A 20,828-nucleotide genomic window follows, 5' to 3' on the forward strand; every position below is an offset into this window, starting at 1 on the left:
CAGGCATCTAGAGGAGTAGAACAACTACCCTTAATTGATTAAATTCCTGAGGGCTGAAACTGCTTAAGTAAATATACTTAAGGCAGACTTTACCTGAGTTGTCTTAATAATTAAGTAGTTTTTGCTCAGTTTTGAAGGATACCAACAAAGATTGCATACCTTTAGGTAGACTGCCTTAAGATGTTTACAAATTTTATACTAGATGATAACATTTTCCAGGAAAACTGTGCTGTTATTATAAGTAGTTCCCTTGATAAAATTTGAAGAAAGCAGAGATTCTGGGTCCAGAGAAGGACAGATAGGTCTGGATTACAGAGCCTGATTTAGAGATTTGGTAAATACGGCTCTTAACAGTTAAGTACATGTCAGCTCTTTAAAGCAATGCCGTTAAAGGAAATGTTATAATTAATTCTATAAATATAATTCCTATATTTCTCCTGTTTGATAATATTAATAATTATTTTATCTACACCATCCTCTTATGGTCACTAAGTTTTAGAAAACATTTGAGATATTGTCTTCCACTGTTACACTTAGCGGGATAATACCTGTGTATGTGCACATATAGAATATGTATCCATAATACATTATTTTATATGTACATATAACATGTATTTCTAATATACAATATATATATACTTTTAATTCACATAAAAACTAGTATAGAATTGTATCAAAATGTTCTTTACTCACCAGATGCACTAGATAAAACATCTGAACCAGATATATTCTCATCACACACTTGGTTCTTATAACATAAAGGAAAAGTATGCCCTTTCTCATCCCAACAATGTCTGGTGATAGTCCATTTCTTTCAAATGAAAAAAAGTGCTTCTTTTGAAACTACAGAAGTAGTTCCTGATGTGAGCAACCGAGGACTAAAATAATTTTCTTTTCTGTCAGCTTTAAAATTTAGCAGGTTTCATCTCAAATATATGTAATTAAAAAAGGAGCCCTGATAGCACAGTGATTGAGCTCTTGGCTGCTAACTGAAAGGTCGGCAGTTTGAACCCACCAGTGTTCTGCAGGAGAAAGATGTGGCAGTCTGTTTCCATGAAGATTTCAGCTTTGGAAACCCTATGGGGCCATTCTGCTCTGTCCTACAGGGTCATAATGAGTCAGAATTGACTTGGCGGCAATGAGTTTGGTTTGGTTTATATGTAATTAACTTATCTGCAACTATATTCCAAATACTAGATAGAACTTGTAAAACAAAGTGATATTTTCTTGTTCCAATCAAACTATGTCAAAAATAATTTAAAATGTCAGAAAGAGTCTGAACACATTCCTCTTGAGAATGGGAACCAGACAAGGATGCCCTTTTTCACCGCTCTTATTCATTATTGTGCTGGAGGTCCTAGCTAGAGCAATTAGGCAAGAAAAAGAAATGAAAGGCATCTAGATTGGTAAGGAAGAAGTAAAAGTATCCCTATTTGCACATGATATGATCTTATACACAGAAAACCCCAAAGAATCCACAAGAAAACTACTGGAAGATTTCAGCAAAGTGGCAGGATATAAGATAAACATATAAAAATCAGTTGGATTCCTCTGTACCAACAAAGAGAACTTCGAAAAGGAAGTCACCAAATCAATATCATTTACACTAGCCCCCAAGAAGATAAAATACTTAGGAATAAACCTAACTAGAGATGTAAAAGACCTGTACGAAGAAAACTACAAGGCCAAAAAGAGACCTACATAAGTGGAAAAATATACCATGCTCATGGATAGGAAGATTGAGCATTGTGAAAATATCAGTTCTACCCAAAGCGATTTACAGATACAGTGCAATCCCTATCCACATTCCAATGACATTTTTTTAATGGGATGGAAAAAAAACCACCAACTTCAAATGGAAAGGGAAGAGGCCCAGAATAGGTAAAGCATTACTGAAGAAAAATAACAAAGTGGGAGGCCTCTCACTACCTGATTTTAGAACCTATTATACCACCAAGGTAGTCAAAACACCTAGTACTGGTTCGATAATAGATACATAAACCAATGGAACAGAATTGAGAATCCAGACGTAAATTCATTCACCTTTGAGCAGCTGATATTTGGCAAAGGCTGAAAGTCCATTAAATGGGGAAAAAACAGTCCCTTTAACAAATGGTGCTGGCATAAATGGATAGCCATCTACAAAAAAATCAAACAAGACCCATACCTCAACCATGCACAAAAACGAACTCAAAATGGATTAAGGACCTAGATATAAAATCTAAAATGATAAAGATCATGGAAGGAAAAATAGGGATAATGCTAGGAGTCCTAATACATGGCATAAACAGAATACACAACATAACTAACAATGCACAAACACCAGAAGAGAAACTAGATAACTGGGAGTTCCTAAAAATCAAACAATTATGCTCATGAAAAGACTTCACTAAAGAGTAAGAAGAGAACCTACAAACTGGAAAAAAAATTTCAACTATGACTTATCCATGAAGGGTCTAATCTCTAAAATCTACAAAATACTGCAACACTTCAACAACAGAAAAACAAATAACCCAATTAAAAAATGGGCAAAGGATATGAACAGACACTTCACCAAAGCAGATATTCGTGTGGCTAACAGATACATAAGGAAATGCTCACAATAATTAACCCATTAGAGAAATGCAAATCAAAACTACAATGAGATACCATCTCACCCCAACAAGTCTGGCACTAATCCAAAAAACACAAAATAATAAATGTTGGACAGGTTGTGGAGAGACTGGAACTCTTATGCACTGCTGGTGGGAATGTAAAATGGTACAACCATTTTGAAAATCAATTTGACACTTTCTTTAAAAGCTAGAAATAGAAGTACCATACAATCCAGTAATCCCACTCCTTGGACTATATCCTGAAGAAATAAGAGCCATCACATGAATAGACATATGCAGCACTGTTCAGAACAGCAAAAAGATAGAAGCAACCTAGGTGCCCATCAACAGATGAATGAATAAACAAATTATAGTACATACACACAATGGAATACTATGCAACGATAAAGAACAATGATGAATCTCTGAAACATCTTACAACATGGATGAATCTGTAAGGCATTATGCTGAGTGAAAGTTAGTAAGTCACAAAAGGACAAGTATTGTATGAGACCACTATTATAAGAACTCAAGAAAAGGTTGAAACACAGAAGAAAACATTGTTTAATGGTTACGAGGGTGGAAAGGGCAGGGGAGGGAAATTCACTAACTAGATGGTAGGCAGGAATCATCTTAGGTGGAGGGAAGGACAACACACAGTACAGGGCAAGTCAGCAGAACTGAACTAAATCAAAAGTTAAGAAGTTTCCTGAACACAACCAAACTCTTTGAGAAAGAGAGTAGCTGGGGCTGGGGTTTAGGGACCATAGTTTTAGGGGACAGCTAGGTCAATTGGTATAACAAAGTTTATTAAGAAAATATTCTGCATCTCACTTTGGTGAGTGGTGTCTGGGGTCTTAAAAGCTTGCGAGCGACCACCTAAGATGCATCAATTGGTCCCAACCCACTTAGAGCAAAGGAGAGTGAAGAACACGAAAGACACAAGGAAAATATTAGTCCAAGAGACAAAAGGGACACATAAACCAGAGATTCCATCATCCTGAGACCAGAAGAACTAGATGGTGCCCGGCCACCACAAATGACCACCCTGACAGAGAACACAACAGAGTCTCTGATGGAGTGGGAAGAAAGTGTGGAACAGAACTCAAATTCATGTAAAAAGGCCAGACTTAATGGTCAGAGATGGAGGAACCCCCGAAGCCATGGCCCCTGGACACTCTGTTAACCCAGAACCAATACCATTCCAAAAGTCCACTCTTCAAAGATTAGACTGGACTATAAAACTTAAAATAATACTCGTAAAGGGTGTGCTTCTTAGTTCAAGCAGATACACAAGACCACATGGGTGGCTTCTGTCCAGAGGCAGGATGAGAAAGCAGGAAGGGACAGGAACTGATTGAATGGACACAGGAAACCCAGGGTGGAAAAGGGGAGTGTGCTGTCACATTATAGGGATTGCAACTAGTGTCACATAACAATGTATAAATTTTTGTATGAGAAGTTAACTTGAGCTGTAAACTTTCACCTAAAATACAATAAAAATAAGGAAACTTGGAAGCAGCCATATAAGATGCATCAGTTTGTCCTAACCCACTTGGAGTAAAGGAGAATGAAGAACACCAAAGACAAAAGGAAAGCATTAGCCCAGGAGACAAAAGGGCCATATAAACCAAAGACTCCATCAGCTTGAGACCAGAAGAACTAGACGGTGCCCAGGTACCATCAGTGACCACCCCGACAGGGAAAACAACACAGTCCCTGATGGAGTGGGAGAAAAGTGCAGAGTAGAATTCAAATTAACGTAAAAGACCAGATTTAATGGTCTAACTGAGACTGGAGGAACCCCCAAAACCATGGTCCCCAGATACTCTGTTAACCCAGAACCAATACCATTCCCGAAGCCCACTCTTCAGACAAAGATTAGACTGGACTGTAAACTATAAAATAATACTCATGAAGGGTGTGCTTCTTAGTTCAAGCAGATACATGAGACCACATGGGCAGCTTCTTTCCAGAGGCAGGATGACAAAGCAGGAAGGGACAGGAACTGATTGAATGGACACAAGAAACCCAGGGTGGAAAAGGGGAGTGTGCTGTCGCATTATAGGGATTGCAGCTAATGTCACATAACAATAAGTTATAAAATTGAGCTGTAAACTTCCACTTAAAGCACAATAAAAAAAGAATTAAAAATGAGAAGTTATTAGTAATATCAGTCAGTTAAGATTATTTCCTCTATATTTTGAATTCTCAGCATGTCTTCTGTATTCAGAATGCCCAATCAACTGTTATCAAAACTTCGGAAATAATTTTATTCAACAAACTGCAAAACGCAAAACTGGAGTTAGTTTTTTTAACAGCAATTAAAAACTATTCTCAACAAAATTACATGACATAAAAAATTTTCTTGTCCCTGCTTTAGGACATGAAACCTAAAATATCTAATACTTAAATTTAACACTTTAGTACTTATTTAGTAGTAGAGGTGGGGTTCAAACCATGTAAATTCCATTTTGTTAATCTTGACACGAAAGTTGTATGATCTTTCTCTTCAATCAAAATGGCAAAATTCTGGTTCTGGAGATTAAATCTAAAGATTAACCCTATAACAAAATTAAATTGCCTATTTTTAAAACATTAACACCAAATCGAACTCAACGAGTCTAGGCAAGTGTAGGATATTATTATGGGCAGTAGCTCTGGCATCAGGTCACATCCCAACATAGTCACTTATAGTTGTACAGCTTGGGGCAAGTTATGTGACCTCACTATGCTTGTTTTCTCATCTGTAAAACGAGGCCATGATTAGTATTTATTTTCAGGACCATTGTGAGGTATAAATGAAATAATGGTTGTAAAGTCATTAGCTTTGCACATTGGAAGGTATGTAGATTTTTTTATTGAATTCTAAGCAATGTTTTAAATTTTCTTTCCTTACTTGCAAGAAGTTATTTCAGTAATTGAGTAGCAATGGCAAATGTAGTAAAAATAGCTTTTCCCTGAAATTATTACAGCCCTCATTATTCACAGATTCCATATTTGCCAATTTGCCTACTCACTAAAATTTATATGTAACCCCAAAATCAATACTTGGGCTCTGTTGCAGTCACTTTCAGACATGTGCATGTGCAGAGTGGCAAAATATTTGAGTGGCCCGATGTGCACGTTCCCAGCTAAGGTCAAACAAGGCTGGGTCCGTATTTGTTGATTCACTTTTCACAGGGACTTTGTAGAACATAACTACCACAGGTAACAAAAATCAATGGTAGTTTATTGGGAATTTATTTCCCTGTCATTAACTTTTTCAAAAATTATTTTGTAATCTTTCATCTTTTCATGAAGGTTTTGAAGGTGGAGATGCACCTGCTTCCTGACTGAGCACTTTGATAATCCTATCAGTAAGAATGGCAAGAAAGCAGTTTAGCAAAATTCCAGACTGACTTTTGTTTTTTTTTCTTTACTACTCTATCGACTTTTCTTTCAAACAAAAAGGGAGAAAGAATTAAGTAAAATTAATTGGCTTGTCTTCAGAATTTTAATGCTCGAATGCATTACAGTATTGACTTTTAAAGAATTTATTGTAGAATCAATTGGAGCTAAGACGAATTACACAAAAGATGTGCTTATTTTACTTTGGTGCCCACATAGCAATAGCCCTGAGTTTTTTAAGATCCGTAAGTAGATGTTATGTGCCATCGAGTCGGTTCCAATTCCTAGCAACCCTATAGGACAGAGTAGACCTGCCCCATAGGATTTCCATAGGGTTGGAACTGCTGACCTTTTGGTTAGCACCCGAGTTCTTAACCATGGTACCACCAAGGCTCCTGTAAGTAGTTAGTCATGAAAATACAATGGTCCAAAATTTGACAGTGTTGTCCACAGTGTTTGGTGTAGTGTTTGTACCTATTACAAACTGTGTATTCCTTAAGCTCTGTAAAACCAAACCCATTGCTGTCAAGTCAGTTCTGACTCATAGTGACCTTAAAGAACAGAGTAGAACTGCCTCATAGAGTTTCCAAGGAGCACGTGATGGATTTGAACTGCCAACCTTTTGGTTAGCAGCCACTACCCCACCAGGGTTTCCTAAAAAAAAGACTCTACAGTAAGGAATAAATATAACTTTATAGATGCCACACGTGATTAATTTACTTCAACTTTATATTGTACATTATCCAATCATATTTTTCGTTTCATTTTTTAGGATCTTACCCAATGTGTTACATGCCAAGAAAAGCACATTACTGTAAAGAAGGAGCCACATGAGTCTCTTGGAATGACAGTAGCTGGTGGCAGAGGAAGTAAGAGTGGGGAACTGCCCATCTTTGTGACCAGTGTGCCACCCCATGGCTGTCTTGCACGAGATGGCAGAATCAAGCGAGGTAAGATGGGCTTTTGAACAATTCCACCACATCTTCTCCCTGAACTAAAGTCACGTTTTTAAAAATAAAGAGTATCTACAAAGTTTTTCAAGTCCTTTAAGCTGTTGCTTGCATTTTAATGTGTAATACCTTTCTATAAGATTAGAAAAACGTCTAATGAAAAAGGAAAATTGTTGACGCTTGATGACAGTTTTAGAATTTGCTAATAGTTACCTAGTCTGTTGAATTATTTTATGTTGGGAAAGACCCTCTAGGAGACATCTGCTTCCAGCATTATGGCAGATTAGATACTCTGAAGGGCCATGTCACTAAAATATAAACAATGTTTATAAATTTAATTGGAAAAAATGTGAAATAGTTTATATGGTGTGATATCAAGGATATAAAAATCATTCAAGAAAATTAGACGTAACAAAATGTTTTGAAATCCCAACAATATTTGTTTCCAGTTGGTAAGATTTTAACTTTCTGGTATTCCACATTTTTATTTTTATAACAGGTGCATATTATTTTTAAAGTATCTGTTTGGGGCAGGTTTGGAAAAGAAAGTGGAGCAGAAGAAAAGCTTAATAAAAATGTAGTGGTTTAGGGATAGACTCATTCACAATTTCACATTCCCCATCAATATTATACAATTTACAGAGGTCGTAGTGGGGATGGTAATTAGCCAACATTAGTGTGGTAAAAATGGCACTTTCCATATACTTGGTTTTTCCAAAGTAGCTTTTCCAAAGTTTATATGGAAAAATGAATCTTAAAAGTTATTTGTCCAAGCATGAAGTTGGACCCCTACCTCACACCATATAAAAAATTAACTCAAAATGGATCAAAGACTTAAATTTAAAATCTAAAAAAGATAGGTGTAAATCTTCGTGACCTTGTATTACACAATGTCTTCTTAGATATGATACCAAAAACAAAGCAACAAAAAAAAAGATAAGTAAACTGGACTTCATCAAAATTATAAACATTTGTGCTGCAAAGAACACTGTCTTAGTCACCTAGTGCTGCTATGACAGAAATACCACAAGTGGATGGCTTTAACAAAGAGAAGTTTATTCCCTCACACCCCAGTAGGCTAAAAGTCCAAATTCAGGGCGCTAGCTCCGGGGGAAGGCTTTCTCTCTTTGTCGGCTCTGGAGGAAGGTCCTTGTCATCTGTCTTCCCTTGGTCTGAGAGCATCTCAGCATAGGAATCTCAAGTCCAAAGGATGCTCTCTGCTCCTGGCACTGGTTTCTTGGTGGTATGAGGTTTCTGTGTCTCTCTGCCTGCTTCTCTCTTTTATAACTCAAAAGAGATTGGCTTAAGATACCACCTAATCTTATAGGCCTCATCAACATAATTGCCACTAATCCATTTATTACGTCATAGTGATAGGATTTACAACACGCAGGGAAATCACATCAGAAGATAAAATGGTAGACAATCATACAAGAGAATCATGCATGACCTAGCCAAGTTAATATTTTGGGGGGACACAATTCAGTCTGTGACAGATACTATCAAGAAAGTGAAAAGATAGCCCACAGAATGGGAGAAATATTTGCAGATCATATACCTGATAAGGAAACCCTGGTGGCGTAGTGGTTAAGTGCTACGGCTGCTGACCAAAGGGTCGGCAGTTTGAATCCACCAGGCACTCCTTGGAAACTCTATGGGGCAGTTCTGCTCTGTCCTATAGGGTCGCTATGAGTCGGAATCGACTCGACACCACTGGGTTTTGGGTTATACCTGATAAAGGACTTGTGGCTAGAATATATAAAGAACTCTTACAACTTAATAGTAACTGCCAATTAAAAAGTGGGTAAAGAATTTTGTTAGATTTTTTTCAAAGAACATCTATAAATAACCAAGAAGCACATGAAAAGATGCTCAACATCATTAGTCATTGAGGGAATGCAAGTTAAAAATCACAATGAGATACTGCTTCACACCCACTAGGATGAGTATAATTTTTAAAAAGACACATAATAACAAGTGTTGACAAGGATGTCGACAAATCAGAACCTTCATACTGTGCTGGTGGCAGTGTAAAATGGTGTCGCTACTTTGGAAGTTTGGCAGTTCCTCAAAATATTAAACATACATCCACGCAAAAACTTGTACATGAATGTTCACAGCAGCAGTTTTCTAGTAGCCAGAAAGTGTGAAGAACCCAAATGTCCATCAACCAGTGAACAGATGAACAGAATGTAGTATTCCCATATGATGGAATAGATGCTGCACTGTGGCTGAAGCATAAAAATATTATGCTAAGAAGCCAGTCACAATGGCCCATGTATTACATGATTCAATTTATATAAAGTGTTCAGAATATCTAAATCTATAGATACAGGAGGTACATAGATGGTTGCCTAGGACTGGGAGAGGTAGAGTTACTGCTAGTGGGTACAGAGGTTTTTTGGAGAGTGATAAAAATGTTCTAAAATTGATTGTATTAATAGTTGTACAACTCTTTGTAAATATACCAAAAAATCATAGAATTGTATTCTTTGTGTGTGTGAATTGAATGGTATGTGAATTATATCTCAATAAAGCTGTTATTTAAAAAAACCTTATTTGCCCAATTATAGAATTTGGGGTAATTTTGGTTTCCTTCCAGTTATTTTAGTATGTTTTCTACAATGAGAGTGTTTTGCTTTAATAACCTGAAAAATAAATGGCAAATTGGGGGAGGGGATTTGCTGTAGGCTTTTTTGATATCAAATTTCTGCTTCCCTCAAAACTAATCCTTTCTGTCCTAACCTTTAATATAATCCTTGTTGCCCTTTTTGTTTTGTTTTGTTTTTATTACTTGGCAGAGCAATGGACACTTTTTCTTTTCTCAAGGAAGGGAAGATATTCAAATCACAAGTTTCATTTCTTTGTGTGAGCCCACAGATATTTTCTCTGGATGGATTCTGATATATTTACACTCAGTGAAATATATAGGACTGTCTTTATGTATAAAACTGTGCAAACATAAAATAGAATATATTAAAAATTCATTTCTTCAGAGCAAAAGATCAAATCGTTTTTGAGTAGGAAAGAACTATAGAAATCACTGAGGCTCTAAGATTAAAGATGAAGCCAGGGTCTGCACACACTAAACTAGGACAAGGCATTTGGACTTTCCAACTTATCACCATGCCTCAAGCCCTACGTTTTCTTGGGGATTGTGAAATCATTTTAAGTTTCTGAATCGTTTTGGAATGTTTTCCATGAGTTAGCTTTTTCCCCTCTATTATGAAAATAATAAAGCAGTAAAAATGGTCTTTTGCTTCATCTCAGTCACTGGAACTGTCCTTTGCGGGTTCGTTTACAAATGACAGGACTGGCAGGGAAATGGCCGCTTGGCTGCTCAGCTCACTCCTCTTGTTTCTTCCCTTGAATAGGTGATGTGTTGCTGAATATCAATGGCATTGACTTGACCAATTTAAGTCACAGTGAGGCCGTTGCTATGCTGAAAGCCAGTGCTGCTTCCCCGGCTGTTGTCCTTAAAGCACTTGAGGTCCAGGTTGTGGAGGAGCCCACCCAGATCATGGAAGAGCAGCCAAGCACTTTCAGTGAAAATGAGTATGACGCCAGTTGGTCCCCATCCTGGGTCATGTGGCTCGGGCTTCCAAGGTACTAAGAGTTTTTCTGCTGTCCCGCAGCCTTTTCCAGCACGTAACACAGTCACCTCACTCGCTAAGGGGGCAGGGGGTAGGAGGATTTGATAAAATACAAGTAGCAACATCTAGTCGAGTTATAAAAGAAAATGGTAATGTTTTAGGTGTATTTTTAAAGGTAAATTTAATGACAAGAACTAAACTAAAAAGTCTATATTTGCTTTAAAAAACAAGTAAAGCAATTCTGTCCGTTCTACTAAGGGTCTTAAATGGGCTAGCCATGAGACTGGATGCTCAAGCCTTTGCTTAAAAAACCCCTCACTTCCCAACCGTTCTGAAGAATGCTAGACTTCATATATACTTTTCACCACAAAAATCAGGCCAGCGCATATGCCTTGCCTCCTTCCAGAAGCCTTTCTGAAAGCCCTTTCTTATATTTTTAACTCTCCCTAAAAAAGCAGAATTTAAAACTCGGTTCTTATTGGGCGTAAGAGTCTTTTAAGCCAAGCCATTGGTGTTCAAGAGTAGCTGCTTCGAACAATCTTTATAAAGAGTTTGGTGCTCACAGCCAGCTTTGCTCAGCCCAGACATTCTGCGTTGGACTAGGGCCTGGGTCACTGCAGCCTTCGTAACCGGCGGTGGCATCAGAGCCCATGTGCCTTTCTCTCGTTAAATATTGTTTTGCTGTTTGGTATCGAGGTAGGAAAAATGTGCTTTGCTATCTTTTTTTTCCAAACCAGTTCAGAGTCTTACTGTAAATAAGAATTCTAAAACTGGGCTATGATGAGACAGTTTGCTTCTTAGCTAAATATGGAAATTAATGATCCTTTAAAGTAAAAATAACCAGTAAGGCTGTGCCAGTTTCAGAGCTGTCTGACTTCATGTGGAGTGAGTTTGTAATAACAGCTAGCATTTTTTTAGTGCCTTGTAGTTTATAAAGTACTTTTACATAAACAATAACAAGAAAAGGCAAGGATATTACTAGATTTCATTTGTTGCTAGCTTGCTGATTTGTCCTCCTGAGTAAACAAAAATCTATAAAGGCCTAAACCTGTGATAGAATTCATGTTTTGGGAGACCTTGGGGGCCTTGTATTTGAACCTTGTGAAGAAATATGTTTCTTTATAACAAAAACAGTTTACTTCATATATGTTTATGTCATGACAAAAACAGATTTATTTTTTCCAAAGGAAAATCAATTAACATAAATTTTTACATAGTTCCTATTAAACTCCTACTGAGAGAGGTGCTCTCTACATGGTGAGGCTTTGGCTGTCAGAGGGAGCCCCGTTTATCTGGTTAAACACGTGACTGATACTTGGACTTGGCAGCTTAAACTTAAAATAGTAGATGTTTCCCTTCTCACATTGATGGGTGAGAAGTTGCCCCTTCCTGCTCTAATGGGGTAGGTAGAGGCCAGTGAGTCCTGCAGAAATTCTCCTGCCCTGTTGCTTCCTTCAATTTTCCTTATTGGCTATTCCAGCCTGGTTTTGGGGTCAGCCTGTTTACCTCTGTGTTTAGAGCATTTTCTGCTGTGCCAGGAAGAATAACAAAGGTTTTGGAGGAGAAATACAATGCTGAGTAAAATCTGTCTTTGAAAGCATCTGTGTGAGAGAATCCCTGAAGGAGCAGAGAACAGTGGGATGCAGACCTCAAATTCTCATAAAAAGACCAGGCTTAATGGTCTGACTGAGACTAAAAAGACCACAGAGGTCATGGTCCCCAGACCTTCTGTTAGCCCAAGACAGGAACCATTCCCAAAGGCAACTCTTCAGACAGGGATTGGACTGGACTATGGGATAGAAAATGATACTGGTGAAGAGTGAGCTTCTTGGATCAAGTAGACACATGAGACTATTGGGCAGCTCCTGCCTGAAGGGGAGATGAGAAGGCAGAGGGGAACAGAAGCTGGCTGAACAGACATGGGGAATACAGGGTGGAGAGAAGGAGTGTGCTGTCTCATTAGGGGGAGAGCAACTAGGAGTATATAGCAAGGTGTGTATAAATTTTTGTATGACTGACTTGATTTGTCAACTTTCACTTAAAGCACAATAAAAATAAAAATTAAAAAAAAAAAAAGCATCTATATGGAAGGAATACCTGTCAATAAAAGGCCACTGTTCTGTGGATGCCATTGCACACAAATCTACCTTCATCAACTGTGTGTCAAAAGGCCGGTCCTTTACGCAGGGGCCCCTTTACACAGGTCTCCTCCTGCTTAAAGGTCGCAGTGCTCTGCATTTCTGCAAAGGGGGTTCTTCCACTGAGGTTGCTAGGGGTGACCCAAGAGCTTGTTTTTTAAGATGATGAGAACAACCAACAATGACCCTAAAATACCAAGCCAGTGCGTGAGGCATCGCCCCATCCCAGAAGCTCTTCTAAGATCCCTTTCTTACCAGTGAGCTGAGAAACTGGACCACATTGGAAATTCTAGCACGTTATACATTTCTTTAAGAAACTGGACCAGATTTGAAATTCTACCACATTATATATTTCTTTATGCAATGGGCTTTATTAAAAAATATTTTTTGATAGATTAAAAACAGAAAACCTTGCCTTAGATGCCTATTCATCCAATTTTACCTAAAAGTGAAACCTTATTTTTATAAAGAGGGGTTTTTTTTTTTTAATCATTTAACTGCTTTTTAATTTTATTTTTAAGTGTTTACTCAGCGCTCATTCCCAAATCCACAGAGTTATGAAAGTGTAAGTTTTTTTTCCTCTGTCCCTATACAGCATCCTCCAAACAAGCAGTAGCATTTTAACTGTAGCATCTCAATGTCCATGATATAAAAGAAGAAAATACCGATTATTATCGTTAGTGTTTTCCAGATTGAGTTCCCTAATTTGGTAATTAGAGCCTGCCTTATAATGAATGCATTTTAAGTGAAGGAGGAAAGCACACCACATAACCCTTGTGTAGATTAAAGTGCAGACGTAGTGTGCCTTCAGCAAAGGGAGTAGTTACCTCTTCAGGGGGAAGGGGAAAGCTGTCATTAACTTCTTTCATTTGAGTGCTGAGATCAGCAGTACTAGATCTCGTTCATTCCACTTTGTGACTATTTTTATAGATTTTTTTTTTCCTGTTGCCATCAAGTCAAATCTGACTCATAGCGACCCTCTAGGACAGAGTAGAATTTTCCCATAGGACTTCCAAGGCTGCAGTCTTTACGAAGCAGACTGCCACATCTGTCTCCTGCAGCGTGGCTGGGGAGTTCAAACCACCGACCTTTCAGTTAGCATTTTTGTAGATACAAATGAATACTAGAATTGAGAACCTTGTTGACAATGCAGTGAGCAAAGAAAGGCACATAAACCATTCTCTCCAAATATCTGAGGTGTAATTTGTAACCAGGTTTGTTCTAGCAAGCTAGCATGTTCTCTCTCTCTTTGTGTGTGTGTGTGTGTGTGTGTGTGTGTACGTCTTCACTTGGGAAAAGAACAAAAAAAGTTGGAGAAATTAGAGTTTACCTAGAACTGCATCTGTGCTGGAAAATGGGCTGTCAAAATAACATATTCAGAAAGAACTAAAGTAGCCCTTTTTCGTTTTTTTTCTAAGAGTTGATAACATGGTATGGAGTTACAGCAAAGATGAGCAGACTGAAAAAGCCTCCACATTAATTTTGTCTTTATTTGTGTGCGCATTTATAGTGCCCTTCATAGCTGCCATGATATAGTTTTACGAAGAAGCCACTTGGGAAGTTGGGGCTTTAGTATTGTTGGTGGATATGAAGAGAACCACACCAATCAGCCTTTCTTCATTAAAACTATTGTCCTGGGAACACCTGCTTATTATGATGGAAGATTAAAGTGAGTCTTGATGTATTTAACAATGTGATACATGTTTATTGTGATGGACACAATCTAGAACAGGGGTTAGCACCCAACCCAGCCTGCTGTCTGTTTTTGTAAATAAAGTTTTATTGGAACATATGCATACTCATTTCATTTGTGTACTGACAGTGAGTGCCTTCACACTGCAACAGCAGAGTGGAGTCGTGACAGGCTGTATGGTGTGCAAAGCATAAAATATTTACTGTCTGGCCCTTTACAGTCAAAATTTGCTGACCCCTGATCTAGAGGGAAACAGTACCATATTATCAGTCACAGCTGTGTTTTGTTAATCTAATGACAGGAACTGGACTTGAGTCACCTGATTGGATACAATGTGATGCAACAACTAGCCCTGAGCACCTTTTCCAAGCACCCTGACTCAGGCCCAGTCCTGTGATTAGATTACGCTGCTTTATTTTTCTCCACGGCATTTAGCACTACCTGACATTATGCTTTATGCAAGTTCCCTGAGGGAGGGGTTTTGTTGTGTTCACTCTTATATCCCTAGCAGCCATAACAATAGTTGACATACAGTAAAGTCTCAGAATATCTGATTGTGAATGTACGATAGCTGATGCGTGCCAGGCACACTGTTAAGTGCTGTGCATGTGGTATTTAATCTTCTTAACAACCCAGGGGAGGTAAGTGCTCTTATTCCTGGTTTACAGATGAGATGACAGGCTTGGAGAGGTTAAGAAACCTGCCCCAAGATCAAATAGCTGAAAGTGGTTGAGCTGGGGTTCAAACTCAGGACTCTCTGACTCCAGAGCCTTTGCCTTGAACCCCACTGCTGGTTGCCACCACTGGGCGGAATGTACTTCCTCAGCCAATGCCCAGCTTGCTTTCCCTTTCAAAGCTCAGGCACTGGGACAAGAAAGACAAGGTTTCGTGTCAAGATTATTACACAGTGATTATTGAAATGGCGAATGGTTTGCTACCTATATGTTTACCATTATATATAGATAGTTCTTCCATCAAGGACTAGGCATCACCCATTTGTGATCATTCTGCTTGGAGGATAGTGAGTATCAATTACTCAAAGAAGTGGAAGTACAGGTCTTGTCCTCAATTTAATTCAACTCCTGAATGTATGAACTCTAAAAGTGAACATAGAAATAACAGTCGAAATGATAACCAGCCCCTCAAAATGCTTTATTTGATATTTTTTAAAGAGGCAGCAGGTTTACTCTTCTAATTTTATTTTGCCTCAGCTACAATAACAACCATGTGAAAACTGGTCTACTTGCCCTTGGAATTCACCCACCAGTTACAGGAGGTTTGGCACAGGGTGGCCTTGATTGGCAAGAGAAAGACAATGTAGGCTTAAAATTTGCTCCAGGTGTTTCTCCAAAATAGACAGATAGCTGCCATGAAATCAACTCTGACTCATGACGACCTTGTGCACAACAGAACGAAACTTCGACTAGTCCTGTGTGAGCCTTACAGTTGCTGGCATGTTAGAGTCCATCGTTGTAGCTGTTGCTCCAGTCCATCTCCCCGAGGGTCCGCCTCACCTGTGCTCGCCCTCTGCTTCACTGAACACGATGTTCTCCCCCAGTGATTGATCTCTCCTGATGACATGTCCAAAACAAGCAAACTGGACGATGTTCTGTTGTGATCCAGAGGATTTTCACTGGATAATTTTTGGAAGTAGATCACCAGGCCTTTCTTTGTAGTCTGCCTTAGTCTGGAAGCTCTGTTGAAACCTCTCCACCATGGGTGACCCTGCTAATATTCAGAATACCAGTAGCATAGCTTCCAGCATCACAGCAACATACAAGCTACCACAGTAGGACAAACTGACAGACGGGTGGTGGTCTCCAGGTTAATATACCCTAATCATTAACTGTTAATTGTTAAGAGAAATTGTGATTTTCATGCTAAACAAATTTCAAGTGGGATAATGTTTTTAATACCATAAAAATAATAGGAGTGTCTTTCTTTCTGTTTTTGCTTGTCTTTGTCCAGATGTGGAGACATGATTGTAGCTGTAAATGGCCTGTCAACGGTGGGCATGAGCCATTCTGCGTTAGTCCCCATGCTGAAGGAGCAGAGGAACAAAGTAACACTGACCGTTATTTGTTGGCCAGGAAGCCTTGTGTAGACTTCTGAAATTGATTTTAAGTCAAGCACCTTCCCTTATGAAAGAAAACCCTTTGATTCCATTGTGTTTCTGGCTAGTGGGAGCTCCTGACACAGCTGGTATAAAAGCAGGGCCAAAAACCACTAAGATTGTCCTTATTATTTAAACAGTTTCCCTTAAGTTAGTCACATTTCATTGAGCTTGGACATAGTCTTCCACTAACCTTTTTGAATTTACATTTTCAGAATTCAGGCTCTCGGTTGTCAGAATGTTACCTGTACTAATGAGCAAAGTCTACGCACACTGTGACGGAGCTACCTGGGGCATAGGATGGCTGGTGGCTCTTTGTTTTAAAAAACGAAATCATAGAGTGAGTCCTAGAGCTGCCAAGGCTGGTATTAGTGCAGACAGTAAACCACTGCCACAAATGGCCACATTATAAACTTGGGTGATAACCATTTTCTGTTTTTCTTTGGTGCCAACATTTCAAAAAACCATCGTATTTATAAAGTAATTTTTCTGGTTTATTTTGCTTCTTTAATATCTTTGTATTCCTAAGTGATGAAGACTTGCAGCTAACACTATGAAAGAGATTATGAAAAAATAATGTATCATTATTAGAATAGTAGAGAATAAAAGATAATGTTATCCAGGGACAAAAAATAATTTGGGAGGTAATTATAGTTTAGTGCTGGAGATGGTAAAAGCTGTATTTACTTGAACAGACCTACAGCATTAAAGATTCATTTCCAAAGGAATGTTTTGTTACATAGGAAAATTTTGAAGCAGTTTTTGTTAAAAATCATTTCTAGAGTTTGTATTTTATTTAACCAGCAATTGTGGCTGGAAATGTTTGTGTGATTTATGCAATTAAGCTAGATGATAAAAGTAAAACCATACTACTATTAACTACATACAGTATATCACAGCCAAGTAGGAGAAAGACCATTTTATTCTGAGTTTTCAGTGTTTTAGAAACCCTTCTTTTCACCATTATTTCTTATGAACTTAATGATTTCACATAAGAGACTGAAGTTTTCTGCTTGTTTTTTTATCTGAAATACTAGGTTTTAGGTGTTAATATCTTTTAGTCAGCTCTTGGTCACTAGACTATATGATATTTTTTAAAATGTCTTTTAAAGCTATGACCAGCCGATTTTGTTTGTCCTTTATTCTACGTGGTTTTCCTTTGGAAGAACATAACAGAGTGAATAAAAGGAAAATAGCATTACCATATCAATATTATGCATACTTGAAAAAGTTTCCTTTAGAAACCTCGTTCAGAATCTGAGCTAATTTACAAGTGACCTCTGTAATAAATGGTATTGATTGTCAGAGAATGTATTTCAAAACACTACAGTCTGTGGTGACGCATGACCACTTTATTTGCAAACGTGGCAATGGCATTGCTGGGATTTGGTGTATCTGTAGCATGTCACTGATTATCCCAGTTAGTTTTATAACGATTTTCTTTTTAAACATATCTCTTTTGAATAAGTAAGAAATGGCAACAATAATTGCTATTGACTTTTTCAATCCCTTAGCTCTCCTGTAAGGTCAGCGTGTAATCAGGATACAGTGAGATACCCCATACAGTATATTACTGTTAGGTGACGATTGTCTCCTGAAGCAATTTGATATTGAAATCCTTTGGTATTCTAATTGACATGGAATGAGTTGTTTTTTGTTTTTTCCTGCTCCCCAAATAGAATTTTATAACCTACTTTGCTATTTTTTTAAACCTTTTGTAAGAATGTCTCATTTACTGGGGAGTGGCCACCCATCAGCAAATATCCCACCTGCTACTTCGTTTATATAAAATACTTCCACTGAACCTGGTGGTATAGTAAGTATTTTGAAAGAAGAAATTTTTTTCAATATTATTTTTATCATGAAAACCTTGGAATCAGCATAAGTTACAGGTTTTATTACCAAACTACAATTACAGCTTTTGATCAGAATGATTATGTGGTGATAGAAACTTGTTCATAATTTATTACTATCAAAATAATTGGATTTTCTCCTTTTAAGCATTTACAGTTAAATATTTTGATTTGTTCTGTGCCTTCAGTTTAAATTATTTCAGGATTTTTCATATGTGTTTAAATAATGGTGTGATGATCATTCAGGATGGAAATAAAAGTTATCCTTTCCGTAATTGCGATGTAGTCTGTTTTCTTGGACAGCAGATGTTCACTCCTCCTGGGGTACTTCTTTTTGTTCACGGCACCAGTTCCATATAAGAGCCCAAGCCTGAAACCTCAGGATCACAAGCCCCCTCCTAACTCACATCCCTGGAAGCAGAGCACATGGGACCTGTGCTGGTTCTTGGACTGTCTACCCGTGCAATACCTCTAGACTTGTGCCGTCCAAGACATGTGGCAAGAAGCACCTGAAAGTGGCTGGTGCAATGTGTCAGCATGATAACATTTTGGATATATTGGGTTATATAAAAAGCATTATTAAATTTTATTTCTCCAGTTGCTTTTACTTTATTTAATGTGGTTACTAGAAAAGGTTTAATTGCATATGTGACTCAATTATATTCCTATTGGACGGTGCTGCACTAAAGTCTGTCCCCACTACCCTTCATTGTTGCAGCATTTACCCATTCAGGCAGTCCTGGCATTAGCGTTTCTACTTTCTCTATGGCTTTGTTAGGTGCCATCGTGTCAATTCCAACTCAGAGTGACCCCATGTGACAGAGTAGAACTGCCTCGTAGGGTTTTCTTTTTTTAATTTTTATCATGCTTTTTTAAGTGAAAGTTTACAAACCAAGTCAGTCTGTCATATAAAAACTTACATAAAAAAAAAAATACACCTTGTATATACTCCTAGTTGCTCTCCCTCTAGTGAGACAGCACACTCCTTCCCTCTACTCTCTAGTTTCATGTCCATTCGGCCAGCTTCTGACCCCCTCTGCCCTCTCATCTTTTCTCCAGACAGGAGCTGACCACATAGTCTCATGTGTCTACTCGATCCAAGAAGCTCAGTCCTCACCAGTATCATTTTCTATCCCATAGTCCAGTCCAATCCCTGTCTGAAGAGTTGGCTTTGGGAATGGCTCCTGTCTTGGGCTAACAGAAGGTCTGGGGACCATGACCTCTGTGGTTCTTCTAGTCTCGGTCAGACCATTGAGACTGGTCTTTTTACGAGAATATAAGGTCTGCATCCCACTGCTCTCCTGCTACCTCAGGGGTTCTCTGTTGCGTCCCCTGTCAGGGCAGTCATCAGTCATAGCCAGGCACCATCTAGCTCTTCTGGTCTCAGGCTGATGTAGTCTCTGGTTCATGAGGCTCTTTCTGTTCCTTGGGCTCATAATTACCTTGTGTCTTTGGTGTTCTTCATTCTCCGTCGTTCCAGGTGGGTTGAGACCAATTGACGCATGTTAGATGGCCACTTGCTAGCATTTAAGACCCCAGATGCCACTCTCCAAAGTGGGATGCAGAATGTTTTCTTAACAGATTTTGTTATGCCAGTTGACTTAGATGTCCCCTGAAACCATGGTCCCCAAATCCCCGCCCCTGCTATGCTGGCCTTCAAAGCGTTCAGCTTATTCAGGAAAGTTCTTTGCTTTTGGTTTAGTCCAGTTGTGCTGACCTGTCCTGTATTCATAGGGTTTTCTTGACGGTAATCTTTTTTTTTTTTTTAATAATATGTTATTGTGTTTTCGGTGAAGGTTTACACAGCAGTTTAGGTTCCCATTAAACACTTTTTCTTACATTCTCATCTTTGTTTTAAAGTAATTGTTGACTGTTTGGTTTCACATAGGTAATTTTTTAAAGGCGCACAGTACTTATGGGTGATACTCATTATTTTGTGAGCCAGTCTGTTATTTAGCTACAAGATGACCTCGGGTTAGTCCCGGTTCAAGGTTTGAAGAATATCTCGAGCCAGGTAGTCTCAGGGAGTCCTCCAGTCTCAACCAGTCCAGTAGGTTTCATTTTGTGTTTTTGTTTTGTTTTTTCTTAGGGATTTGAGGTTCTGTTCCACATTTTTCTACCATTCTATCAGGGTCCATCTACTATGACCTGATTATAAGGGCCATCAGTGGTAGCTGGGCACCATCTAGTTCTTCTGGTCTCAGGGTAGATGAGACCATGGTTCACATACACTATTCGTCCTTTAGCCTGGGTTTTTTTTTTTTTTTTTTTAACTTTTATTTTGTTGTTGAGAATATACACAGCAAAACATACACCAGTTATTGACTATGATCTTTACAGGAGCAGATCACCAGGTCTTTCTCCCATGAAGCTTTTGGGTGGGTTTGAACCACCAACCTTATGGTTAGCTGCTGAGCACTTAACTGTTGCAAGCGCTCCTCGCTTTGATCATGCCCACATAAATTTTTTTAATTAAAGTAAAGAAAATTGTCTCCCCATTTCCT

The 20,828-nt window shown here is 38.4% G+C and overlaps 1 protein-coding gene across 13 annotated transcripts in view; it reads left to right on the forward strand.

Moving 5' to 3' along the window:
- Positions 1 to 18,841, forward strand: part of LNX2 (ligand of numb-protein X 2) — a 92,064-nt gene extending 73,223 nt beyond the window's left edge. For 12 of the 13 annotated variants that reach the window (XM_003413953.4, XM_064275316.1, XM_064275318.1 and 9 more), the window contains 4 exons: positions 6,757 to 6,934; positions 10,309 to 10,540; positions 14,176 to 14,334; positions 16,327 to 18,836. In XM_003413953.4, the coding sequence (XP_003414001.1) occupies positions 6,757 to 6,934; positions 10,309 to 10,540; positions 14,176 to 14,334; positions 16,327 to 16,462 (705 nt within the window). In that variant the 3' untranslated portion in view covers positions 16,463 to 18,836. Of the gene's footprint in view, positions 1 to 6,756; positions 6,935 to 10,308; positions 10,541 to 14,175; positions 14,335 to 16,326 lie in introns of all 13 variants that reach the window. The other variant, XM_064275326.1, reaches the window with a different exon arrangement.
- Positions 18,842 to 20,828: the final 1,987 nt, after the last annotated feature.

This window comes from Loxodonta africana, chromosome 23, assembly GCF_030014295.1.
Source record: "Loxodonta africana isolate mLoxAfr1 chromosome 23, mLoxAfr1.hap2, whole genome shotgun sequence".
Classification (NCBI taxonomy): Eukaryota; Metazoa; Chordata; class Mammalia; order Proboscidea; family Elephantidae; genus Loxodonta; species Loxodonta africana.